The sequence below is a fragment of the Caenorhabditis remanei genome, chromosome IV (genome assembly GCF_010183535.1).
Source record: "Caenorhabditis remanei strain PX506 chromosome IV, whole genome shotgun sequence".
NCBI lineage: Eukaryota > Metazoa > Nematoda > Chromadorea > Rhabditida > Rhabditidae > Caenorhabditis > Caenorhabditis remanei.
Window position 1 is genome coordinate 15,725,590 of NC_071331.1, and position 22,834 is coordinate 15,748,423.

A 22,834-nucleotide genomic window follows, 5' to 3' on the forward strand; every position below is an offset into this window, starting at 1 on the left:
TCGATGACGGATTTATTTGGCGGTGCACCTTCTAAGAGCACTTTCAAGAGCACACGATTACATCTTCTTTGGTGGGAAAGGCGATATTTAGAGATGGATTACACACCGTCTTGTTGATGAAACAGATTATTATCTAACACGGATTGGGAAGATGTATCTGAATGATTTTGTCATGTTTATTATTACAATAAAATGTATTATTTTATAATCAAGATTAGCTGTTTTTGAGTACAAGAACGTGTACAATACCATCAAAAAACCCTGGAGAAAAGTGTAAAGTATACGATACCGTACTACTCATCAGGGGTTAGAGATACACAAGAATTGAATTTAATATTGAATCTGATCTTGTTTCAATGTAAACACAAATCTGAAAAAAGAGTTGATATGAGATTTAGTGAAGGGTTTGAAGTCCAGAATGATAGTAAAACTCTTTGATCATACCCCATGTCTAACCTTGAGCAAGAGAGCTATTTCAGAAACGGTTCGTTTGAAAAGTGTACTCAATCTGCAGCGACTAGTACTCGTCAAGATGATTCCTCCAAGTAGGAATGAACTCTTTCTTCTCTGATCAAAAGCTAAAACTATGCATTCTGAGAAAACTGGAATCCCCCGATGTTCGAGTTCAAAAAATGCTAATTGACGTGCATTTTACGTCAGAAAAATCAGGGAAGTCAGCCGAGTATTAGTCTAGATTTTCTATATTTTAATAACAGACGTCCTGTGTCGATTTGAACGTTTTCTGTGGCTGGAATATCATTAGACTGTTTGAATGAAAAATGAGTTTAGTTCCTACTGAAGTGGAAACCAATCTTTTAAAGTTTGAAATTTCGGTGTAGTTTCATTTATTTATATTTTCAATCGTTTGAATTTTTTGTATTTTCGGTGATTCCTTAGTTTTGTTTCGTTTTCCGGTTGACTGACGCACTTCCTTTTTTCTATTTTTGTCTTCTCTCTTTCTCAAGAAACGACTCCTGAGTTTAGATGAAACTGGTAGACAACTTCTTTGATTTACAAGACATTTCAGTTCTCCAGATTAATAAAAATTTAGACGAGGTTAAGATCTGTTCTAGTTTCCAGTCCCATTCATAAAACATTTTTCAAGTATTTCCATCCGGAAATAAATGACAACATCCATATAATATGTGTCATCTATTCAATCATTTAACCCAATTCACATCTCAATTCAACATAATTAAATTTCTTTTCTCTTCATCTTTTTCTCCCTTTCAACGTCTTCTTTTCTCGAAATGACTGGCTGAAAAAGATGAAAAAGCTCCCAACGTCGTCGCGTTTGGTGCAGAAAAAAGCGGTGAGCATTCTCTCTCTTTTTCATTTTTCTTTCCATTTTCGGTTCTCATAGACACACGCAGACACGCATGCACACGGGGCTCCGCGGAGCAACTCTGTGCTCTCATCGATTTTTCTTTTCTTTTTTTTCCGCTGCCGCCAGCTCTTCGTTGCTCTTTTTATGGAAGCCGCTTGCACTTTTTTCTTGTTCCTCCTTCCACTTCTTCATCTTTAAAAATCAAGTTTTGGTAGTGACTCATTTCGGCTATAGAAGCTTTCTTTCTCTCTGGAACTCTCATTTTGGGTCAGTCTGGAAATAAGTAGATCTAAGTTGAGATGGCAGTCTGGAAGATGAGTAATGTGACTCATTCGGTCTAATGAAATCTTGAATTTCCATTTGAGAAACAAGAGGGCATTCAGAGACAACCTCCCAGACGTTTCCTTGAATTTTGCGTGGGTTGAAATGGAAATAATTACAGGATCCTGTCAGTGGAAGTACATCTTCTAAAACTTGTAATTTTAGCTTTTCTTAAAAGAATTTTCCTATCTCCGCTCTATACATCTAGACTTCAGAAAAGAGTTTTCTCCGCATGAACCTTTTTGAAAGAACCTCTCTCTTCAACTACCGTAAGACTTGTGTTTCTAAAAACCGTGACTTCTAATTGGCACTCCTTTCATTCCTTGCTCTTTTCGTTGTTTTCTCTTTTCAGAATTGAGGCAATTGGTGTGTTTCTAAAAAAAACATGTATAATCTTTGAAATAATAATCTGAAAGTCTGATGTGTCATCCTACAACTTAAATATCTAATCGAATGCTCATGATTTCTCTATAAATCTGAAAAAGTCTGTCACGTTTCGAAAAGTTTTCCAAGCAGAGACTTTGATCTGAAACTCTAGCGACTGAGTGGATTTTTACTTCAAAAGTTTCATAGCTGGAAAGATATTGTTCTAGAGATTCTGAATTACAGACTCTCCATTACGTGGGTGTCGTCTGAAAATTCCTACTGTATATTATTCCCTAACCAGATATAGTCAGATATTCTAGTTCCCACCTAGTCATTATTGTTTTCAGAATCATTCTCAATTCCCAGAAAGCTTGTCTGATAACAGTCAACGAAACTCAAAGATCGAACGTTCATTTTATTTCCAGCTGTCAGTTTCTTTCGGTAATTAAATTTTACAAAAGTTTGATTATTTTCATTCAATTTCATTCAGAGAGTTCTTAGAATCTGATTATATTTATCCTAATACCGTAATCCATTTCTGTTCTCGCTCCTCCTCCATTTTCATTCTGTACATCTAAATAAATTTGAAAAAGTTCTGACCTATAATCCAAGTACATTTTTCTCTTTTTCCCTTTCTCTTCCTCTCATTTTATACTATTTTTCAATCGGATTTCCACCACAATTTCATATTTTATAGTTACATGAATACAATATTCGTTTTCTCTTTTCCCACCCCTTTCTCTTTCATTTTTCTTCCTTTTTTCAGTTGTTTTCTATTCAAAATATTCCATTTAAAATCACAAAATGATATGATATGAGACGAACCGAAAAACCTAAAACACGAAAATATCAAACAAATATTTGCCGTTTTCTCGCTCGTTTTTTACTGATCTATTTGCATTGAAAGTGAGTAAGTGAAGCCTTTTCTTGCAATCACTTATCAGTATTCTTCCATGAATTTCGAGACGTTAAACCAACTGACACAACTTCGAAATTTGTCATAAAACTGCGAGAAAAGTCATGTTCTTTTTTTCTTTTTTGTTCCGTTTCTCTCTGCGTCTCTCTAGTTTCCACTCTATTTCTTACAGTTTCAGACACGAATTAACAATGAAAAAGAAGAGAAAAGTGACATATATCGTCATTGATCTCTCTCGTCTTGTATCACCTGTTACGAGAAGAAATAAGATTGATGATTCCTTTTCCATCATCTCATTTCACACTTTTCAAAGTAGTACTTTCTAAATGAAGATAAGTTTTTTTCTGTTTTCACTTGACCTTGATTATAGGTTTACTTTCAATTAATTTCACAGGTTTCACTTTTGGATGCAATTCTTTTTTGGCGTTGGAAATGATTCTAATCACTAATCGAAACCAGTTCCACTGGAAATCTTGAATCTTGCACCCAAAAGAGGAATTCCAAGTCGAAATGTAGTTCCGGTTGGACAAAACATATCGAAAGAAAGCTGAAACTATGCTTTCTTCAAACATGTTTTCAGCTATTTGGCATCGGAGCTCTGAACTGAAGTTGTTCACATTTTTTTTTGATTTTTGGTTTTAAAAATCTTGTTTTCTGAATTATTCCAATCTAATACTTACAGTTCAAAGATCTATAAAATCTTCAGATTTCTAGAAAACCAAGACTTCTGAATTCTCCACTGTGTCTCTCGAGAAATCAGTGATTCCCTACAGTCTAGCACTTCAAATTTTCCGTTTTCTTATCACTTTTCCGTATATTTAAATGTCTCTTTCAAATGAGTTTTGGTTTTTTGAAAGGAACTCTTTTGAACTTCTTCATTAGTTTTCTCTTCTTTTTTGTTCTTTTTCAAGTTCTTTTTCTTCTTCTTCTATCGACTTCTTCTTCTTCTTCTTTCAATTTCCGAGAGCATCTTCCGTCCATTTTGCACTCCTCGGTTCCTCGTTTTTTTTCCGACAATTGGTCTGCCTTGTCTGCATCTCTCCAATTTCTATTATCTCTCATCACTCTCTATCTGTCTGATCAGCTTTCCTTCCCGTCTAATCAACACGCTCCAACTTGATCATTTTTTGAGCGCCGCGGCTCAGTGACCCCATTTTTCGCGTCGTTTGCCAGCTTGTAGGAACTTTTTTCGAAATTTATTGGATTCGTTGAGAAATGACTTCCTTGTAAAAGATTGTTGGGAAGAAATTCTGAACAAGATGTTCTGAAAAAGGAGTAAAAGTGGATACTGTTATGAAGAAACTAAGCATCTCTCTCACCTTGAATAAACTTTTTGAAATATCAAGGTTAAAAGAAATCTGGTTTTAATTAGAGATTGTTTGAAAAGTTTCGAACCGGTTCCTTTCCAATTTGACACAAAATTGTTATCGAAATTTAGACTCTTTCATGCTTTATGATCTAAAAATTTCGTGGAGTCCTCCCACAATTTTTGGCAGTCCTTTTTTCTGATTGGTTGGGTAATGTCTGCGGTTATCAGACGGTACCATTCGCCATATAAAGCAGTTGTCAGATGATAAACTGTCCAATCGCTTGATTCTGACGGTTGAAACAAATTTCTTCTCTATATTCGGTTTTTTGGAAACCACAAATAGAAATGGGTTTGCAGGTAAGTACACATATTGTATTAATCTTACTTCCCAGTGGAAAAATAGAACTCACGAAGATCCGATTCTCACTGGAAGAGTAAGCGATCGTTTTGTGATCTAGATCTACTAAATGAAAACTATGAAGACGCAACCCGTTATCTGAAAACTAGTGTTTTTCACTATTTAGTTTCTAGTTTGGTGAATGATTATCTTCAATCACTGATAATATTTTGACCCATATAAAGAGCAAATACCTAATTTCCGTTTCTTAACTCCTGACCACTTAAACGAGTAATCTCAGTTTTAAGTAATTGATAATGATTTCAAGTGCACATTGATGTTTTTTCGATGCAAATGTGTCTACACGGAACCAAAATATTTATCAGTTTCCACGTGTTGTCAAACTATGTCCCATTAATATTTGCATATAATAAATTGATAAGAGAAAACGTTCTTTAAAATTGGACTTTGCCATTCACATGAATAATTTCTTTCATCGAGATGTCCTTATCAATTCCTTATCATATTTCACTTCCATCGGCTTATTTTTCATGGAGAACTCACACAGACACACGCACTCAGTTGACACTCCGCTTCTCCCAACTTTTCGCCGACTTTCTTCCCATCTATTTGACCTACATTCTCGTTTATTTCAGAAGTTTGCTCTCTCCTTTCTGAAACTTGGGTCCCCCTGCACTCCCGGTGATTCCCCTGTCAAAATGCCATCGAACCGGTGCGCTCATCTGATGAGCACAAAGAAGAGAGATGAAAGAATCGACACCATGATTGCATTTCTGAAATCAGCCGTTCAAGCACAAAAAGAGAAACCAGTTCAACAGGAACAAGCACCTGGAAACGCAATTGTAAGTGTGGACTTTCAGAGAGATGGAAAAGAGAATCTTTGATCTGAGAATAGTATACAGCTGACACAAAGACAGTTGTTATTGATACGTGAAAATACACAATTCAATAGATATCAATGATCCAAATTAATGATCGAAAAACAGAACTCCCTCCAGGAAGTTTGAAGAATGTACCCAATTTCAGATGACAGCAAAACTCTTGGAACTCTGGTCTGTTCCTCAGTCCTCTATCACTGAGATGCGTCTTCTTCTCACTTTGGGAGCAGATCCAGCACCGTTATTCAAGGACAACATTGGAGAGAAGATACTTGCGGATCGTATTGATAACGGAAGTGTTTGTGAAGAGTGTGCTACAAAATTCAAGGAATTCCTCGAGTTTTCTGGAACAATCTTCGAGGAAATGTTTGAAAGAACTCCTATTCAAATCAATAAATCAAAGAAAGTTGATGGAGTTATGGCACTGTGTTTAGACGGAGGAGGCATGAGAGGATTGGTTTCTGGTCAGTTGTAGTACTTGAACTATTATTTTTAACTTCTATTTTTTCAGTTGTCTGTTTACTTTACGCCTCTAGACGCCTTCTTGGAGACGAATCTCTTCCGAATCTCTTCGATTGGTTCATAGGAACATCAACTGGAAGTATGCTTGCTCTTTCGATGGTCAACAAGAAATCAATCAGTGATTGTTTCTTCCAATATTGGGACATGAAAGCTCAGATATTTCTTCGTGGAAGTACAATGAAACGTCTGTTCAGTGATCAAGTGTCTGTCCAAACAAAGAATATCGACAAAGTATTGGAGGAATGCTTCCCAACTCAAACTCTTCAAGCATGTCCCACTCGTATCACTGTCCCTGCATTGGATATCAGCACTGCTCCAGCAAGACTTCACGTCTTCAGAAACTATTCATTCACCAAACAATTCGGAGTTTCTTTGAATGAAGAACAAGATGTTCTGTTCCGAGAAGCAGCGAGAGCAAGTAGTGCTGCTCCGACATACTTTGAACCATTCGAATATGGAAACAAAGTTTTGGTTGATGGAAGTTTTGTGGCCAATTATCCACTCAATGTTTTATTCAAGGTAGAACAAGTTTCACTGAACTAACTCTCACTATTTTTTATTATTCAGGAATACGACAGCTTCTCGAAACATCAAAATCCAATTCATCTTGCTGGAGTTCTATCGATTGGAACTGGAGAACCATCGCTCGCTCAAAGAAAATATAAAAGTGGAAAGAGCATAAAATCACGAGCTCGAAATATGGGGCAATTATCTACTCTTATTCTTGAACAAGTCGTAGGTCAAGATCTGACAGCTGTCGAAATGGCTCAAGATAGATGTCATGCACACAACATTCCATTTAATCGGCTCAGTCCAAAAGGAATTTCAGTCCGAATCGATCAGATTGATGATTCCAAACTGATGGATATGATCTGGACAACTCTCATGTATCTGGTAAGTTTTAATCGACCATTTCAGTCAGTTCAACTTCAATAATTTCAGACTGAGAATGTTCATGAGATTGATCAGTTGGGCGAGATGCTTTACAAGTTGAAGTCAGACCCGACCGAGAGGAAGCGTCGAAGCAATACGGTTCTTTAAAATCTTTATCTCTCCTTCATTTTCATTCCTCTCCCAATGCATGTAAATTAGAAATTCATCATTTCCACCCTGTGAATAGAACCCTCGTTTTTTTGTTTCATTCAAAATAATTCTTAAATATTTCATATTTACTATTGTAATCATTTTTTGAATCCATCCCTCTCAAGCCGTCTAGATGACCATTCTCACCCGTTTTTCCGAATTTCACGCGGCATTTTCATCCCCTTCCCAACATTTTCTGCTCATATTATACCGTTTCTAGTCTTTTTTGTTTCTTCTAATTCCAAATGTCGCCGGGTTCTTTTCAGTTCCCAGGGGTTATTCACAAACATTTGAAAATGCATTTTCTGATATTTGCATTCAAGTGAATTTCCCCGTAAATCCCTTCACTGTCTTCTCTTTTTCTTCCTTCCTCCCATCACTTTTCTATTAGAAATTCGATGTGATTTTTCATATTTCTTTGTTTCTGTGAAAGTAGAAATTATCTGTTTGTACTCATTTCTTTATGATTATAGATAGTTTTTGAACAATGAAATGATTTTTAAATAGCCAGCTCTTCAAATTCAACTTCAAAACTTAGAAATTGAAAATATTGTATAGGAAACTTCTGGAAAGATTTCTAATTGAATAGGAACATGAATTCGAAATAAAATAAATTTATTTCAATGAACAAATTTCCAAAGTGTCAAAAGCGGTCATTTACTTATGATGTTGACAGTCGACCAGTTCGTACTTTGACTTCTCGAAGTAGTTCTGAAATAATATATTCTTTCAAAAAACTACGAGAATCTTCTGAAACTCACCGGGTAAATCGGACAGTAGCGAGTCGATGGAACATTGTACTTCGTGTTGAGAGGACGTGGCTAAAAATGTTATAGATATGATTAGATCAGACTATTATTGAAGGCATACAATGTTGTTGTCAGCGGCTCCTGAATCGCGCAACTCGCACGAGAAAGCAATCAGTTCATTTTCCGACTTTTTGAAGCACTTCTGAACAGAATCTTCCAAACAGAATGGTGCAGGACGGGGAACTTTCTCGTTTTTTCTTTCCTCCAAGAACTCGTAACAAGAGTTCAAGAGCCAAGAGCATCCGAATCCTTTTCCAAAATTGTAAGCATCAGCCTCCGGACCAATGAAAGTACGGTTAACGTTATACCACTGTCTAGAATAAAGCATTTGAAGTGATGCTGTCATTCAGATTTCCTTACTCATTTCCAGTATATATATTCTCGAGAATCGCAGCAGAAATGTAACTGAAATAGTTCTTTTCGGCGAGCGTTGGGGTCATCAATTCGTTCTGAAATAATATCGTTCAGTTGAAGAAAGATTTTTTTGATTAAAAACAATGACTTGTTCGAAATATCTGTGGCTACAAACTTACTTGAAAAATATATTCGTTGAGATGCATTCCTCCTTCATCTGACTCCACCCCTTTCAGAATGTCATTGTCGCATCCGAAATACTTCTTCACTTCATCCAAAGCAGGCTGATTCGTATTGAAGAAGTGTCTGGTAGCCGTTGATTCAGTTCCATCTTCATTTTTCCACTGATACTTCTCTTCTTTCACACTCATTGAACTGTCGTGTGGTTCAAATACGCCGTATCCCAGAGAATGCAATATCTCGTGACGAAACAGGTCAAAGTAGCTGAAGGTGTCGCTCACTTCGTTGTAACAATACTCCATAAATGCCAATTTTGGAATCGAAGCTCTGAGACGAGGTGATTTTGGTCTCATTGATCCACCGAAAGCTTGTGGTTGACTGCCACATCCAAATGGCTTTGCTCTGATGAACACAACAACGTCGGAATATTCAAAGAAAGTTTTGAATTCATCAGATAAGATTTCGAGGGAGAAAGCTTTGTTCGGAGTCTGAAAATGAGAAGGTTCGATTGACACCTCAGGACGGATTCTACACCTGAATGGTTACTCTTCCGGCAAAAGGATTCTGGTATCCTGGTACAAATTTCCCGACGTAGTCCACCACATAATCACTAAATGAATCATGTACAAGGACAGCATTTTCGAACCATTTCAAAGCCGATTCCAGGGAACTCTGTTAGTTTTTTATCTTCAACTCTATCAAATCTTATATTAGGGAATACCTGAACTCTATCAGGGAACAGTCCATCCTTATTCACAGCAACCACTCTGATTCCACGTCTCGGGGAACAAGAAATAGCTGAAACCAGCAGAATTAGAAGGAGAAGACACCGTATCTGCATTGCAGCACGAGTACGAATGAGCTACCGGGCATTTTCTTCGTCTCCCGAAAAGGGGAGGAGCGAAAAAGATGGGGAAAACGATCATAAAACAGTCGATTTGCATGAGAATTTTCAGAAAAAACTTGCATTTTTCTGAATTTTATGAGATTTTCGGGGGTGTTGAAGACATGAATCATCGAAATAAAGATCAATGATCAGTGATCTTTTGGATTTTAAATTGAAGGAAGAGGAAGAAATCAATTTGTTTCATAGAAATCAATTTGTTTTGATCCGAAACGTGAAGAGATTCACTTCTGACTTCTCATCTGAGAATTTATGATGAAAAAAATTGTGAAAGAGTTCGAAAAAAAAGATGAAAAAGTCATATTTGTACTCGGAAGATGTCGGTCGTTATCAGATTACCGCAATTCATTCAATTCAATTAAGAGGTTCAAAAGGTTTTTTGGTCATGAACTCATAAAATATAAATACAAACATTCTCGTTGCTTTAATAAAATGATTTCCTCTTTTCTCGATCCATAAAGTTCAAAAAGTTCAATATACCATAGTCCAGGATCAATGTAAATATATAATTATAGATGAATTCATCACTTCACTCATAATAAATTCCATTGAAACAGGTGATTTCAGAGGGAGATTCTTAAGAACAAGCAACCCTTTCATTATTTGTTTATTTTTCACTTTCATAAATGTTGAGAACAGGGAATATTTTTCATTCGATAGATATCTTATTCTTCTGAATTCCTGCAGATGACGTCTTCTCTTCCTTCTGAATTCTGGAACCTTCAAATGGCTGATATCAATTATACAAGAACTGAAGAAGATGAAAAACTCATCCGAACGGTTGAAAATGTTCAATTCTGTGCATTTTGTGTTACGTTAACAGTTCATTTCACAATAGTTTGGGCTCTTTTTGAAGCTCATCATCGGAGATTTGAAGAATTGATGAGTCCCTTTTTCAAATTATGTTTAGCCACGGCTGGAGTTGATATTTGTAAGTTTTAGACGTTGAATAGATGGGGACTTGAGAATATAATTTCATACTTTCAGGGACACTTTTGTCCAACTATTTGGGTGCAATGTTTCCAAAATGGGGCTACTTCGTTCCAGTGTATTTGTTTTTGGGAAAAGGATATGCTCATGTTTATTTATACTTTGCATGGAGTACAGGTTATTTTTCGTATAAATATAAAACTGTCTACTTTTAATATCAGGTATCTGTCAAGCCATGGGAGTATCCATTCTGGCTGCAAATCGACTCTCTGTCATGCTTTTTCCTACTAAATTTCATTTGGTTCGTTTTTTTTTAAATCCAAATGTTTTCTGAACTCGAATATTTTCAGATGTGGCAAGGATACCGTATCTGGATTGCAATATCTATTCAATATCTATCAGGTTTATCAGTTGGAATTGCCACGTTTTTCAACCCTACTCAACTTTTTCGAAATGAACAAAATGGGATTGTTCCCAAGTTCTTGAAGTAAAATATCGAACAGTAAAAACGAGATTTCATAGAAAATAATTTTAGTATCACAATGACCAACACATTTTTTGTGATCGGAGGAGCATTTTTAGCTGTGAATTGTCTCTTTTTGGTGTTAACTTACTGTTATCTTTTTGCAGTTTTACATCAAAGAAACAGAAATGCTCCGGTGAGAATTTCAGAAGAATTACAAAAAGATAATGGATAATTTCCAGTCTCAACCCGTGAGATATCAATCGAAAAGAAAAGAAAAAGCAAAGATGAGAGAAGCTAAGCTATTCACAATGAGTACGATTACTGTGGGTGTGCAAATGTCAGTTTTGTTACTTTTTATATTCGGAGGATCTGATATTTTGGGATTCTCAACTGACCAATTCTATATGGTTTATAATGCATTAAGGTCAGTTTAATGACACCTTTCATTCATTTATCATTTCTTATTTTCAGTGATTTGTATGCAAGTATAAATCCGTATTTACTCTGGATATTCTCAGATTCTCTTCGTCGATACGTTCTTCAAAGATTCGGTTTTTCGAAAAAGGAGATGAGAATGACGTCTGTGACTCCTGTCATTTTTGTATTACCGTAATTGCTATTGTCGTTTTTTTTTAAAATTTCCACGTGTCATGCATAAAAAATAAACTTTGAATTAACACTCAAAACTAGTTTTCATTTCATTTTATATCTTGCTTTGAAGCATTTCTTCTCTATCTTTTTGAAGAGATAAACAACGAAAAATGAGTTTCGTTTTCTCTGGACTCGAGTTTTTGAGCACTTTTTACTGTGAGTTCACCTTTTTTCTTGCGTTTCAATTCAGTTTTTTTCAGTCAATCTCGTATTTTTGTTTGGCTTTTTGGGATTTCTAGCATTAAATTGTGGTGTTTGTGATTCCTCTTCTCCCATTGATTTTCAAGATTCATACGGATAGTAAGTAGAATTTTATCTGTTGAGGTTAGAAAGAATATAATTTCAGTGATAATCACGACGCACAATCTCCGAGTGATTCTGTTGGTTTTGATATAAATCCGGCAATGTCACCAGTATTTGAAAAAGGAGCAACTGAAAGGTAATCTACTCTATTTCCTAGTTAAACCTGCAGAATATTTGGATGTAGCTTAATCTCAAATCAAATTTTCAGCAACTTCGATATGAATGTTTTCGAAGAGCACAAAGAAGAATCAAGTTGGTGGAAGTGAGTTCTCATGATTCAGATGATTTCATTTTCCATTTATTTTTGCAGTGTTCGAATTCTTTGTGGAGGCGGAAGCAGCACTTCTTCTCTTTGATTTTTTTTCAAAAAATAAAATTTATTGAAGCTGTTTAATTATAAGTGAACATGGCTATCTACATAATAGTGCAACACTGTCTATCCGGTGCCTGTAAATCCGTTGCAATCACTACCGTATTCTTTCGAATTGCGTCTTGAAACTGTTGAAATCTTGATGGTTGTTCCACATCCGAGAGACTCAAATCCTGAAATTGTCGAGGTGAAAATAGTATTTTGAAAGTGACAGCTCACCTCGCAAGTGTCAAAATTATTGACGGTTATGTTGAGTCCTTCCAGAAAATCTTCCTCTTCTTCATCTTCTTCATCTAGCTGGAATGAGGTTATATAGTGAAAAGGGTGATACATTTGTGCGGCACAATTTCTTGAAACTCTGTCTACTTTTTCCCGCATCATTTCGTTTTTTTTCAACGTTGTTGCAAAAGTATTTTTCATCGAACGAAAATATGTTTTCAATAGAAAAACTCACATAAGCTTTCAAAGCATCCTTATCAATTAGATGATTCGTAACTTTCTTCTTTTTCGGATCCATTGTTGCTAGATGAACATACGGAGACACATTACTTTCAATTTGTGGATATCCATATCTCTGCTGATAATAATTTATTTCAGCCAAATCCTCAGAAGATGCTTACCGGCACAACAGGTTTTCTGAATGTCAATTCATTCATCTCTTGTTCCAACGTCTTCTCCGTGCATCCATCGGAAATGAATGTGTGATTCGCGAGTTTTCTCAAAACCATTGATGACGTCATCACGTTTCCGTTGATTTCTTGATCCAATTTTTGTAATTCTTTGTTTGAAGTTCCCGAAATAGTCTGAGCAGCAGTCTCCAGAAGTCCAGGTGCAGCGATCTCATAGACAGAAGAACTCAAGTCTTCAGATGTTCTTTCTCCAGTACTCTCGTGAAGAATCCCATTTTCATTCACATTTTTTGCAGTTTCGTACTAAAAACAACATAATTTCAGCAATAAAATGGCATCTAAATCCGTTCACAACTTACAAGATAATCATCCCATTTTTGAATTTGTTGAGCAGTTAAATCTGGGCACGATCCACTGAAATTGTCTGCATCTGAATTCTTTTGAAACTCATCACAAGATGAGATATCTCCATTTGGATCTGATGGATGAGAGGAACATGGAGATGTCTGGAAAGATAAAAGAGACATAGTCAGAATAAAAGAACTGAATACTCACTGAATGCGTGTTGACCATTGAGTTTGTTGAATGTTTTGAGCGTCTTTTTCTCTTCTTTCGGAGCAAAATAGCTGCGATCGGTGGACCGTTGCCAGCTGTAATGGAAAAGAAGAGTGAGAAAAAACAGTAGTTTTTAGTTGGGCAGTTCCCGGTCTAGAGCCCCGATGGATAGGAAGATGACCAAGGTTATGAGAGAGAAAAGAGGAAGGATTGTAAGAGGTGATAAGGGACATATGAAGAAAAGAGTGTGGAAGAATGAGAGACGCAGAGAAAAGACGCGGAGGCGGAAAGGATAAGAAAGATGAACATTTAGTACTCTGTTGGAGAGTGGCAAAGACGAAAAATGGTTTGTGTAAAGGGAAAGATCTAAAGCATGAGAAGAATTGAACACTTTCAAAATATAAATGTATTATTAAAAATTGAACTTTTCTCTCCGTCTGAAACTGTACGATTCAAGTGAGAAATGAGGTGAGCGGTACGATTTTTTGTTTAATAAAAATTGTAGATCTAGAGAAAGAAATGGTTGGATAAAGACTAGACTCACGATTAATAGTTGTCATATTAGCTGTATATCCTGGAGGAATTCCATTGAATGGAGCAGGAGGAGGCATTGTTTGAGATGAAAATGGAAGTGAGTAATCGTAAAAATTTGGATCTGAAATTATCTTTGTTTGATTTTGAAACTAGATAAATATATACCAAATGGAACAGTTTCTTGAATATTCTGATTCTCAAAATCAGTTGTCGGGAATCCAAATGCGTCGGCTAGTTGTTTAGACCGCGGAACGAATTCTGGAGCGCTTATCCATTCTGAAAATTAGAAATTTAGTTATCTTCAGACGATTGGAATAAACATTTTACAATGAATTTTACGTCTGAATACTTTCAAATAGTGTTTAACTTTTCACTTGAATCAACGACTTGCGAGTAGTTAGAAATACAACTTTTCCTGGATTCTATAAAAGATCCATTGTTTTTTTTCGGTCAGCATGCTTTTAAAACATCATTTCCTTTTAGGATTTCGCAACAAAAAAACTAACTTTCTGGATCAGGCGTCTGAAAAGGAACAATCTTCAACGGCTTCTGTTCATCTGAATTATTATTTTGATAATATGCGGGAGGCGGGCGATCGGCCTCCTCAAGGAATACTCTTGACATACTTGAAAACCTCAAAAAAAGAGAAAATAATCGAAAGAATAGAACAAAAACAGCGTAAAAAACATATAAAAAGAGAGCGAAAAAAGGGAATAGAATAACAATGAGAAGGGACTATTGGACTACTAATTCAGCGGCTCTCCAAGCTAATGGAATCGGGAAAAAAGAGTGGATTAGAATGGGAAAAAAACGGAGAGAAATGAAAAGAGAATTTGAGAGTTGGAGTTATTCTTAAAGTATCACATTCCATGACTTCTGCTTTCAGATAACTTTTTTGTATTAAATTTCTGATAATTTCCATACGACTAGTGCCATTTCACGCTCCCCAAATCTCTGGTAATAACAAATCGAAGCTAATAATGCTAATTCTGAAAAGTAGTTCGGGACTACTGTATTTTGACAATTTCGAACTTTGACGAGAGAGGAACACCTTCATTCACATTACCAATAGATATTTGAATAAGCTTCCCGAAAACTTGAAAACAAAAACGTCACTCAGTTTATTAAGAATCATTTTTATTCGGTTGAAACTAAATATAAATTTTCAAAAGTTACTATATTTTCATCACAGCTACACATTCAAACGTCGACTTGGAAACTTTTCTTCTCCAGCTACTCATCTAGAAACACTTCAATTCGTCACCAAACGTTCCAATATATCATTCTCTGAGCTCACAACATCTCATGAAGATTTGTCTCTTTTTTCCATGAATAAATAAAAGAAAAGAACGGAAAAAAGAAAAGTCATGCGAAGAGAGGAGAAGGAAATTGCAAACAGATGTGAGGAGTTGAACAAGAACTGCACTCTCATCTGACTTGTTTTGCAAGAGGATTCTAGTATTTCTAATCTCAAGTTTCGAAATATTTTACTCACAGATAACAAGAGCTTGGAGAAAGAAAAGAAGATAAAGGAAGCATTACACATTGGTCAACCCGGACGACGGCAGGAAAATCTATTACTGCTGATGGAGAAGAAGAAGAAGAAGGCAGAGGTTGTGTAATCGGAAGAGAAGTGATTCACTTGTGTGCTGGAGAAACAATTTATTATGTTCCGATTCGGAGGTTTGGCTGGAAAATATTGGAACAAAATATATAATGAATAATGGAAATATTCATAACATCAAATCAATCGAAAACAAAAAAAAACAATTGAAATGGACAAAAATGTATTCTCCATGGGAAGATGATAAAAATTACCACTTTTAGAAACACTTTTAATTCCTCCAAGGTGTTGAGTAATATTTGTAAATTGATCCTATTTTGAAGCTCCTCGACGGAAAGTTTTTCTTATAAAATTTTCAGTAACTCATAGTCTGTAAAAGTTGTTTCCTGTGCAAGTTTCTATGAGAACTTCGTGTGTCATTAACTTTCTGGAAAATCCATAACCCATTTCCGGAGGAATTCGTGAGTCATTTCCTTACTGATAACAGAAGTGCGTTAGCAGATGTCATTGATTGAGAACTGTTGAGAGCACTTCAGTTAGTAATAGTCTCATTATGGCCAGTGCCTTTATTTCTCATATAAGAAAGCCATAATTTGGAAATTTTTAATTTGAAACTCCAAAATCAAAGTTTTCTAATATTTCTTGGGGCACCAGCGAAAATCAAGAAAACATGAATTCCTAAAAGATTCTGGGAGATTTTTGCGGTTCGATCAGATATATCATATTTTATTCGAAAAGGTAATAATTCTGTGCTTCTTTCAATTCATATTCCTTAGCAAACATACTGCATTATAACATAACACCATTGATAAAATAAATACGTGAACTTTATTCGAATATCAAAAGCACGGAATTGGCAGCTTTGCCAACTCTGTGAAAAACAAAGGAATTGAAGGAAAAATATAAAAAACACGTGAACTAAACAGGGAAGAAAAGGATTTCCAGAATCGGCAAAGTTGCCGATCTTGTTATTAAAAAAAGATATTCCAAAATAATTAATTACGTGAGCTTTGTGACAGTAGGAGAAGAACATCTTCGTGGTTGAAATCGCTCATCGAAAAGAAAGATGTTGATAAGAGCAGTAGAAGAAGCCGATCGATGATTTGTATTAAATTTATTCAAGTCTCGTTGTCTGAAATTACCATCAGGATTATAGAGCTCTTTGGTTTTGAATACGAACCTCTTTTAAGGTAAAATTCCAGTTGCTTCAAAATAATTTTAGTGATAAACCAACACTTATGTATGTTTTGCAGATGTATTAGAGAACAAATTGATAGGTTCGGTCCTGAAATACGAATTTTTACAATACATGCGCCTTACCTGTCCGCGAGAAGAACACTTTTCCAAAATCTTTCCACTCGCATGTCAGAAAATGACAAACATTGCTCTAAAACTATGTTTTTTATAAATCTAGAGCACGTTGATATTTTTTCAACGATCTTTCTTCGCTGATATTTATTTGAATGTCAAAAAAATTCATTTCTCATTCTGCAATGTTTGTCATTTTCGGATTGGGAAGATTTTGGAAAAGTGTTCTTCTCGCGGACAGGTAAGGCGCATGTATTGTAAAAATTCGTATTTCAGGACCGAACCTATCAATTTGTTCTCTAATACATCTGCAAAACATACATAAGTGTTGGTTTATCACTAAAATTATTTTGAAGCAACTGGAATTTTACCTTAAAAGAGGTTCGTATTCAAAACCAAAGAGCTCTATAATCCTGATGGTAATTTCAGACAACGAGACTTGAATAAATTTAATACAAATCATCGATCGGCTTCTTCTACTGCTCTTATCAACATCTTTCTTTTCGATGAGCGATTTCAACCACGAAGATGTTCTTCTCCTACTGTCACAAAGCTCACGTAATTAATTATTTTGGAATATCTTTTTTTAATAACAAGATCGGCAACTTTGCCGATTCTGGAAATCCTTTTCTTCCCTGTTTAGTTCACGTGTTTTTTATATTTTTCCTTCAATTCCTTTGTTTTTCACAGAGTTGGCAAAGCTGCCAATTCCGTGCTTTTGATATTCGAATAAAGTTCACGTATTTATTTTATCAATGGTGTTATGTTTTACAAAATACAACTTTTATGTTACGCGAAACAGGAAAAACTCATAGTTGTTATTTTACTGGAATTCCCCACAAGAAATATCATCATTTGCTCTGATTGCAACTTTTTCTGTTCAAAAATATTGAATTTCACAGGGATAATCCAATATTTGCGAAAAGCAAATTTTCCTGTGAAAAGTCACAGAAATTTTAAAGTTTTCCGAATTTTGTTATGCGAAATTAAAAATTTCCAAATTCTGGCTTTCTTATATGAAGAAGTTGGTAACGATGTAAACCAAATAAAAAGAGATTTGATTCGTCTTCTGTTTCAGATATTGCCAAGAATCGTTTCAAAAAATATTCAGAATCTATTGTAATGTGAAACTTTCTGAACATTTGAGACCCTCTATTGGAATCAATTATTTCATAAATCTTTCTGTAGAACCGGTTTTTAACTTCTTATTCTTAGCAATCAAAACTTTTTTCTCGGCCGTGGAAGAGTCCACTCAACTCACTCTTCCATTCATGACTCACTTCTTTTTTATTTCGTAAACTTTTTTAATTCATAATTTTTATGCTTATTTGACAGTAAAAATAAATATTTGCAGGAAAAGTAAATGTGATAGCGGCTATCCGCAATGGATGCAGATACTCTTGCCCATTCCCGAAGAGATATCGAGGAGCTTCTGAAACAAATATGCGAGACAAAAGAGGTGATCACCTTGAATCATTTGATTTCCTTTTGCACTGAGTTCAATTCTTTCAGATTCAACAAAGCAACAACGATTGCGGAGAATATGCGGAGAAAATCCAGGTACTTTTGAGTTGTTGATTTCTTCAAAACAAATTATATTTTCCCAGGACAAGATGGACGTTTTCAAGGGGATCATTAACTTCGCATTGAACATGCAGGAAGCTGCTGAAACTGAACCTATTCGAGTGTTCACCTATGATTTTTTGGGTGTAATGATTCCAAAATTGGAGAACGCAAAGGTGACAACAATTTCATTGGAACCTTGAAAGTACCTATATTGTTTCAGTATGACTGTGTGGACACTCGCGAAGAATTGGACAACATCGAGAGAGATCTCCGTCAACTCATTTCATTCTGGAATCCAGAAGCTCTGATGGTTGATGTTATCCAGGAGATGCGTCGATCGCCCTCATTTTACTTCCCTATACTTTAATTAACCACAAAAAGTACTATACTCCATCTCTATAAATATTTATTCCGCCTTTGTTTTTGTACTCTTTGAAATCAAAGTTTTCCTCTGTGACTGATCAATAAGACACGATGTATGGTGTTGGTTGTTGGAGAGAGAAAAGATGAAAAAAGATAACGATTTTTGAGAGAAATAGAGAGAAAAGGACAATAAGACAATTGTTCTTTCCGCCCATTTTCTTACCAATGAACAATTTTTCTTTTTCTTTTTAAGCATCGTTTTTTATCGAATCTAAGTTCATTTTGATCTGGTTTTAGACTCAAAATGGCACCCAAAACTGTTTTTATTACTGGAGCAAACCGAGGAATCGGACTCGGAATTGTTCGTGAGCTACTGAAAGATACTGGTATTGAGACGATTATTGCCGGAGCTAGAAATCTGGAAGCAGCCAAGGTAAATAGATGATTTCAAAAGTATTTTTAATATTTGTGTATTTTTCAGGAACTCCAATCCCTTTCTAAATCTGATGCACGTCTTCATCTCATTTCTATAGATGTTTCTGACGATAAAAGTTTGGAAAATGCAGTGAAACAAGTTGATTCAATTGTCGGAGATCGAGGAATCAATCTTCTAATCAATAATGCTGGAATTATTGAAAAATATCAGACAACATCTACTCCCAATAGATCAGCAGTTTTGAGATGTATTGATGTGAATGCAGTCAGTTCATTACTCATTTCTCAGGTATACTTAGGTACTAGTCCATTGATTTCAGTTCAAGACTTTCAGCATTTCCTTCCACTTCTTCAAAAAGCTGCTACTCATACTCAAGGAGAGGAACTCTCTGCTTCTAGAGCCGCCATTGTGAACATTGGATCTGATTGTTCGTCTCAAAAATTGAATGTGACGGGATTCTGTAATGAGACTTTGCTCGCTTATAAAATGAGCAAAGTGGCAATGCTCAGCTTCGCTCGATCTCTCGTTGCTGATTTCAAAACATTGAATATTCCAGTTCTTGTGACGACTATTCATCCAGGATGGGTACTCACTGATATGGGAGGACCAGATGCTGAGATTACTGTAAGTTTTGATATATTTGACAAATTTAAGATGAATGTAAATTGAAGATCGAAGAATCAGCTTCAAAAATTGTGAACAGTCTTGGTCAATTGAATCAATCTCACGCTGGAGGGCTGTTCGATCGTCAACTTTCAGCCCTACCATTCTAATATTTACTTTGGTTTTTGAAATGGTAGTTATTAAAACTTTTTTATTGTATTTTTAACATAAAATATATACATACAAAAATCAAACATATTATGTTTTCTTCTTGCTGCCGATATTCTCAACTGCCCACGCAGCGATTGGAGTACTCGCAACACCGACAAGAATTCCAAGCATTAGAAAAATTGATGCAAGCATTCCACTCAATTTTTGATATCTGGCGGGCACTTCTCTGAAAACATGAAGATCCTAGAAGTCTAGAATAAGGTTAAAAATCTTACACTGGCGTGTAGATCAAAGCCAAACTGCTCATATATCCACAGGTCATTGCCATAATCGTGCATCCGATTGTAAACCACCATTCATTCTCGAATAGAACAGGCCATAATCGAGTTTCTGGACGGTAGTTGCAGAAAAGATAGTATGGGATGAAGACAGTTCGCAGGACTACTCCAATCCATAAATATTTAGCTGATGGCTGAAAATGAGATGATATGGAGACAATTCTGGAAGAGACGAGAGCTTACAAATTGGACATAATTGGCTAGAGTTGATCCAATCCATGCAAAAAGATTGAAATTCAGGAAGGTAGTGATTGGGTAGAATAGATTATCTGAAACATCAAAGTAGAAGTATTATACGGAGAACGAAAAGAAGAGAGAAACCTCCAAAAACAGAAGTTTTCCCTTGTGTTGGATCAGAATAGACACTGTCAGTCATCATCGCCGGAAAGATGAGAAGAGATACAAAATATACATAGAAATTGTTGAAGAGTTGTACCCAACACTGAAATAGAAAACGAATTATGAGAAGAGAGAAACTGAAAACAAACCATTCGAAAACATTCCCAATACTGCTTCAAAGATGGATTATCGACGGATTCTTCAGCTCTTGCCTCTACTCCTTTTGCCATGTGATACTGATAGAATGGCTGAAATTCTTAGTTTCAGTTTCAAAAATGCTTTTTTTCGTAATGACTCACCAATCTAACCAAGAAGTAGAGTGAAAACAGACAAACGATCATGAATGCCAAAGAAATACTAAAGTAAAGAAGAGCATTCAATTCGATGTCGTTTGGAGAAACTGAATTTATGTTAGACTCTCTTCTCTCAACTTTCCACAAAAAGAAAACTCACTCAAAATGGTTAAAATACTCAAGACTGAAGTGAAAACTCCGCATAAATTGTTTCCAATAATCAATGAATTTATATAGTTGTCCGGGAAATCAGCAACGATTCCGTACACGGAATTCTGATATATTCCGTTTGCTAAGTTCATCGCCATAATTATAATAAGAGTCACAACATAAAACCACGTGACAGTATCTGGAGAAGGCGTCACAAAGATAGCCAGAATCACGATTACAGCGATGAGGAAACAGTTGACAATCAGTGGGATTACTACTCGGAGCATCATAAATCCTCTGAAATTTTAGAGAATTGGCATAATAAAATCCGGGAAAACAACTCACACCATAACTACAATTGTATTTAGAATCATGACTCCAACATTAGGAATTTGTGAAGTAACTCCAATAATTGACATAAAACTATCTTGATAGTTAGTGTTGTTGAACCAGTAGTCATGATAGTACTGTGGAGCAATTGTAATGAACATATTCCATGACATGAGCATTCCCATTCCATGCATTGTGAATATTATATAAACTAGATACCATCTATCAACTGGCCCACTTATCTTCCTTCCCCAAGTATCTCGAGGTGTCACTAGACCACTTTCTGAGTGGGCAACTGACGATTCTTCTGATGTTTCCTCGTTCATTGTACTGAAAAAATTTCAATCATTTAAAGAATTTATTCACTTTTATTATTCAAAACAAGTAAAATTGTATTTATTATTTTGTCAAATTAGAAAAAGTTTCTTCTCTGTATTGGTCAATTGCCCTCATAAAACAAGTGTAAAGATGAGAAAATTGATAAAAAAAGAACAGGAAATTGTGATTTCTTTTGTTTTGTGTCCATCATATGGGTACTAATAGAGAAGAGGTAACAGACAGTTGAACGGATTCAACTTTTTCTATCCGATTGGAAATGATCTTCTTTTTATTTACATACAAAATAGGGAAAACTGAAAGTGAACACTGAATCGAAATGAGTCAGCTAAAAAAAAGAAGAGAAGTGATATTTTGAAATGGTTAGAGTTAGAACTTTAGGTAGTTATTACTCATGGAATTTCATATGAAGTCACATTCTAGAATATGGAATTTTTGAAATTCAAAAGACACAATGACTTCAAACTACACGATTGTCGTTGGCAAGTACACTTATTGAGGTTTGTACATAAATTCGAGAGAAATGATAACAGGGTCAGAGACTCATTTCTTCATTAAATAGTCTGTCTTTGTCTCTATTTTCAAAAAGAAAGAGAAACTAAGATACGTTTCATGAAACGTTTAACTAATGACTGAATCTCCAGTAATTAGGGAAAATTCTAAGAACGGAAACTGAAATTTCATTGAGAACTAATAGAAAAGAAGTGGGTAAAAGGTGTGAAAGTTTGCAGTGTTATCAGTTCAAAAAGCGACAACAATCCGCTTTTTTTTGCTTTTGAAATTTTTCAGAGTTTATTTTTTATCATAAAATTTTAAGGCGTTTCAGAATGTATGACTTATCACCTCTTCAAACCACAGACATATAGAGTAACACTTGAGTTCTATGAAGTTAAAATTTTACAAAACGTACCTGTTCAGTGGTTTCAACTCCATCGGATCCATTTTAATAGCAACAATTTGTATTAAATTGGGAAAATGGGTCAGACGAGAATGGTGCTCAAGTGGAAAAGTGAACCGGAAATCTGAATGAAACTCGGTGAAGTTGAAGTGAGTATTTTGAAGTAACACATAGAAATTCTGAGAAGAAGTTTTTCATGATTCCAACTCATGAAAATCGAAATTAGTTGTTTTTCATTCCAAAAGAAAATGCATACAGTATCCTGCAAAAAAGAAGATTCCGTTCCCACGAGAGAACATTTCTTACAAAGAAAAAGCCGACTGATATCGGAAAAGAAAGTTTTCCTCTGAAAGTGTAATATTTATTTTCAATCT

General features: G+C 35.4%; 7 protein-coding genes across 7 annotated transcripts; 4 read left to right on the forward strand and 3 right to left on the reverse strand.

The window, feature by feature from the left end:
• Positions 1–5,295: 5,295 nt before the first annotated feature.
• GCK72_014392 (uncharacterized protein) lies at positions 5,296–7,038 on the forward strand (the record flags this gene model as incomplete). The annotated part of the gene is made up of 5 exons (XM_053730267.1): positions 5,296–5,439; positions 5,624–5,939; positions 5,987–6,516; positions 6,565–6,891; positions 6,940–7,038. 5 exons carry the CDS (start codon positions 5,296–5,298, stop codon positions 7,036–7,038), a joined length of 1,416 nt encoding a protein of 471 aa, XP_053585039.1.
• Positions 7,039–7,737: 699 nt separating this feature from the next.
• On the reverse strand, positions 7,738–9,264 carry GCK72_014393 (uncharacterized protein; the record flags this gene model as incomplete). Its single annotated transcript, XM_003102796.2, has 7 exons — positions 7,738–7,791; positions 7,842–7,901; positions 7,951–8,203; positions 8,250–8,338; positions 8,423–8,911; positions 8,958–9,095; positions 9,145–9,264. The coding sequence occupies 7 exons, from the start codon at positions 9,262–9,264 to the stop codon at positions 7,738–7,740; spliced, it is 1,203 nt and encodes a 400-aa protein (XP_003102844.2).
• A 750-nt stretch (positions 9,265–10,014) lies between these two features.
• On the forward strand, positions 10,015–12,033 carry GCK72_014394 (uncharacterized protein; the record flags this gene model as incomplete). The annotated part of the gene is made up of 10 exons (XM_053730268.1): positions 10,015–10,258; positions 10,315–10,434; positions 10,479–10,558; positions 10,608–10,744; positions 10,793–10,916; positions 10,963–11,147; positions 11,195–11,332; positions 11,721–11,813; positions 11,886–11,939; positions 11,988–12,033. 10 exons carry the CDS (start codon positions 10,015–10,017, stop codon positions 12,031–12,033), a joined length of 1,221 nt encoding a protein of 406 aa, XP_053585040.1.
• Positions 12,034–12,091: 58 nt separating this feature from the next.
• Positions 12,092–14,389, reverse strand: GCK72_014395 (uncharacterized protein; the record flags this gene model as incomplete). The annotated part of the gene is made up of 9 exons (XM_003102685.2): positions 12,092–12,220; positions 12,267–12,344; positions 12,502–12,624; positions 12,668–12,979; positions 13,036–13,182; positions 13,232–13,326; positions 13,776–13,886; positions 13,931–14,041; positions 14,272–14,389. The coding sequence occupies 9 exons, from the start codon at positions 14,387–14,389 to the stop codon at positions 12,092–12,094; spliced, it is 1,224 nt and encodes a 407-aa protein (XP_003102733.1).
• A 3,632-nt stretch (positions 14,390–18,021) lies between these two features.
• Positions 18,022–18,570, forward strand: GCK72_014396 (uncharacterized protein; the record flags this gene model as incomplete). The annotated part of the gene is made up of 4 exons (XM_003102661.2): positions 18,022–18,096; positions 18,150–18,197; positions 18,245–18,376; positions 18,424–18,570. 4 exons carry the CDS (start codon positions 18,022–18,024, stop codon positions 18,568–18,570), a joined length of 402 nt encoding a protein of 133 aa, XP_003102709.2.
• Positions 18,571–18,870: 300 nt separating this feature from the next.
• GCK72_014397 (uncharacterized protein) lies at positions 18,871–19,775 on the forward strand (the record flags this gene model as incomplete). Its single annotated transcript, XM_053730269.1, has 4 exons — positions 18,871–18,999; positions 19,048–19,290; positions 19,336–19,626; positions 19,674–19,775. The coding sequence occupies 4 exons, from the start codon at positions 18,871–18,873 to the stop codon at positions 19,773–19,775; spliced, it is 765 nt and encodes a 254-aa protein (XP_053585041.1).
• An 88-nt stretch (positions 19,776–19,863) lies between these two features.
• Positions 19,864–21,552, reverse strand: GCK72_014398 (uncharacterized protein; the record flags this gene model as incomplete). Its single annotated transcript, XM_003102663.2, has 8 exons — positions 19,864–20,002; positions 20,052–20,248; positions 20,298–20,383; positions 20,436–20,556; positions 20,603–20,701; positions 20,753–20,853; positions 20,907–21,193; positions 21,242–21,552. The coding sequence occupies 8 exons, from the start codon at positions 21,550–21,552 to the stop codon at positions 19,864–19,866; spliced, it is 1,341 nt and encodes a 446-aa protein (XP_003102711.2).
• Between the last annotated feature and the right edge of the window lie 1,282 nt (positions 21,553–22,834).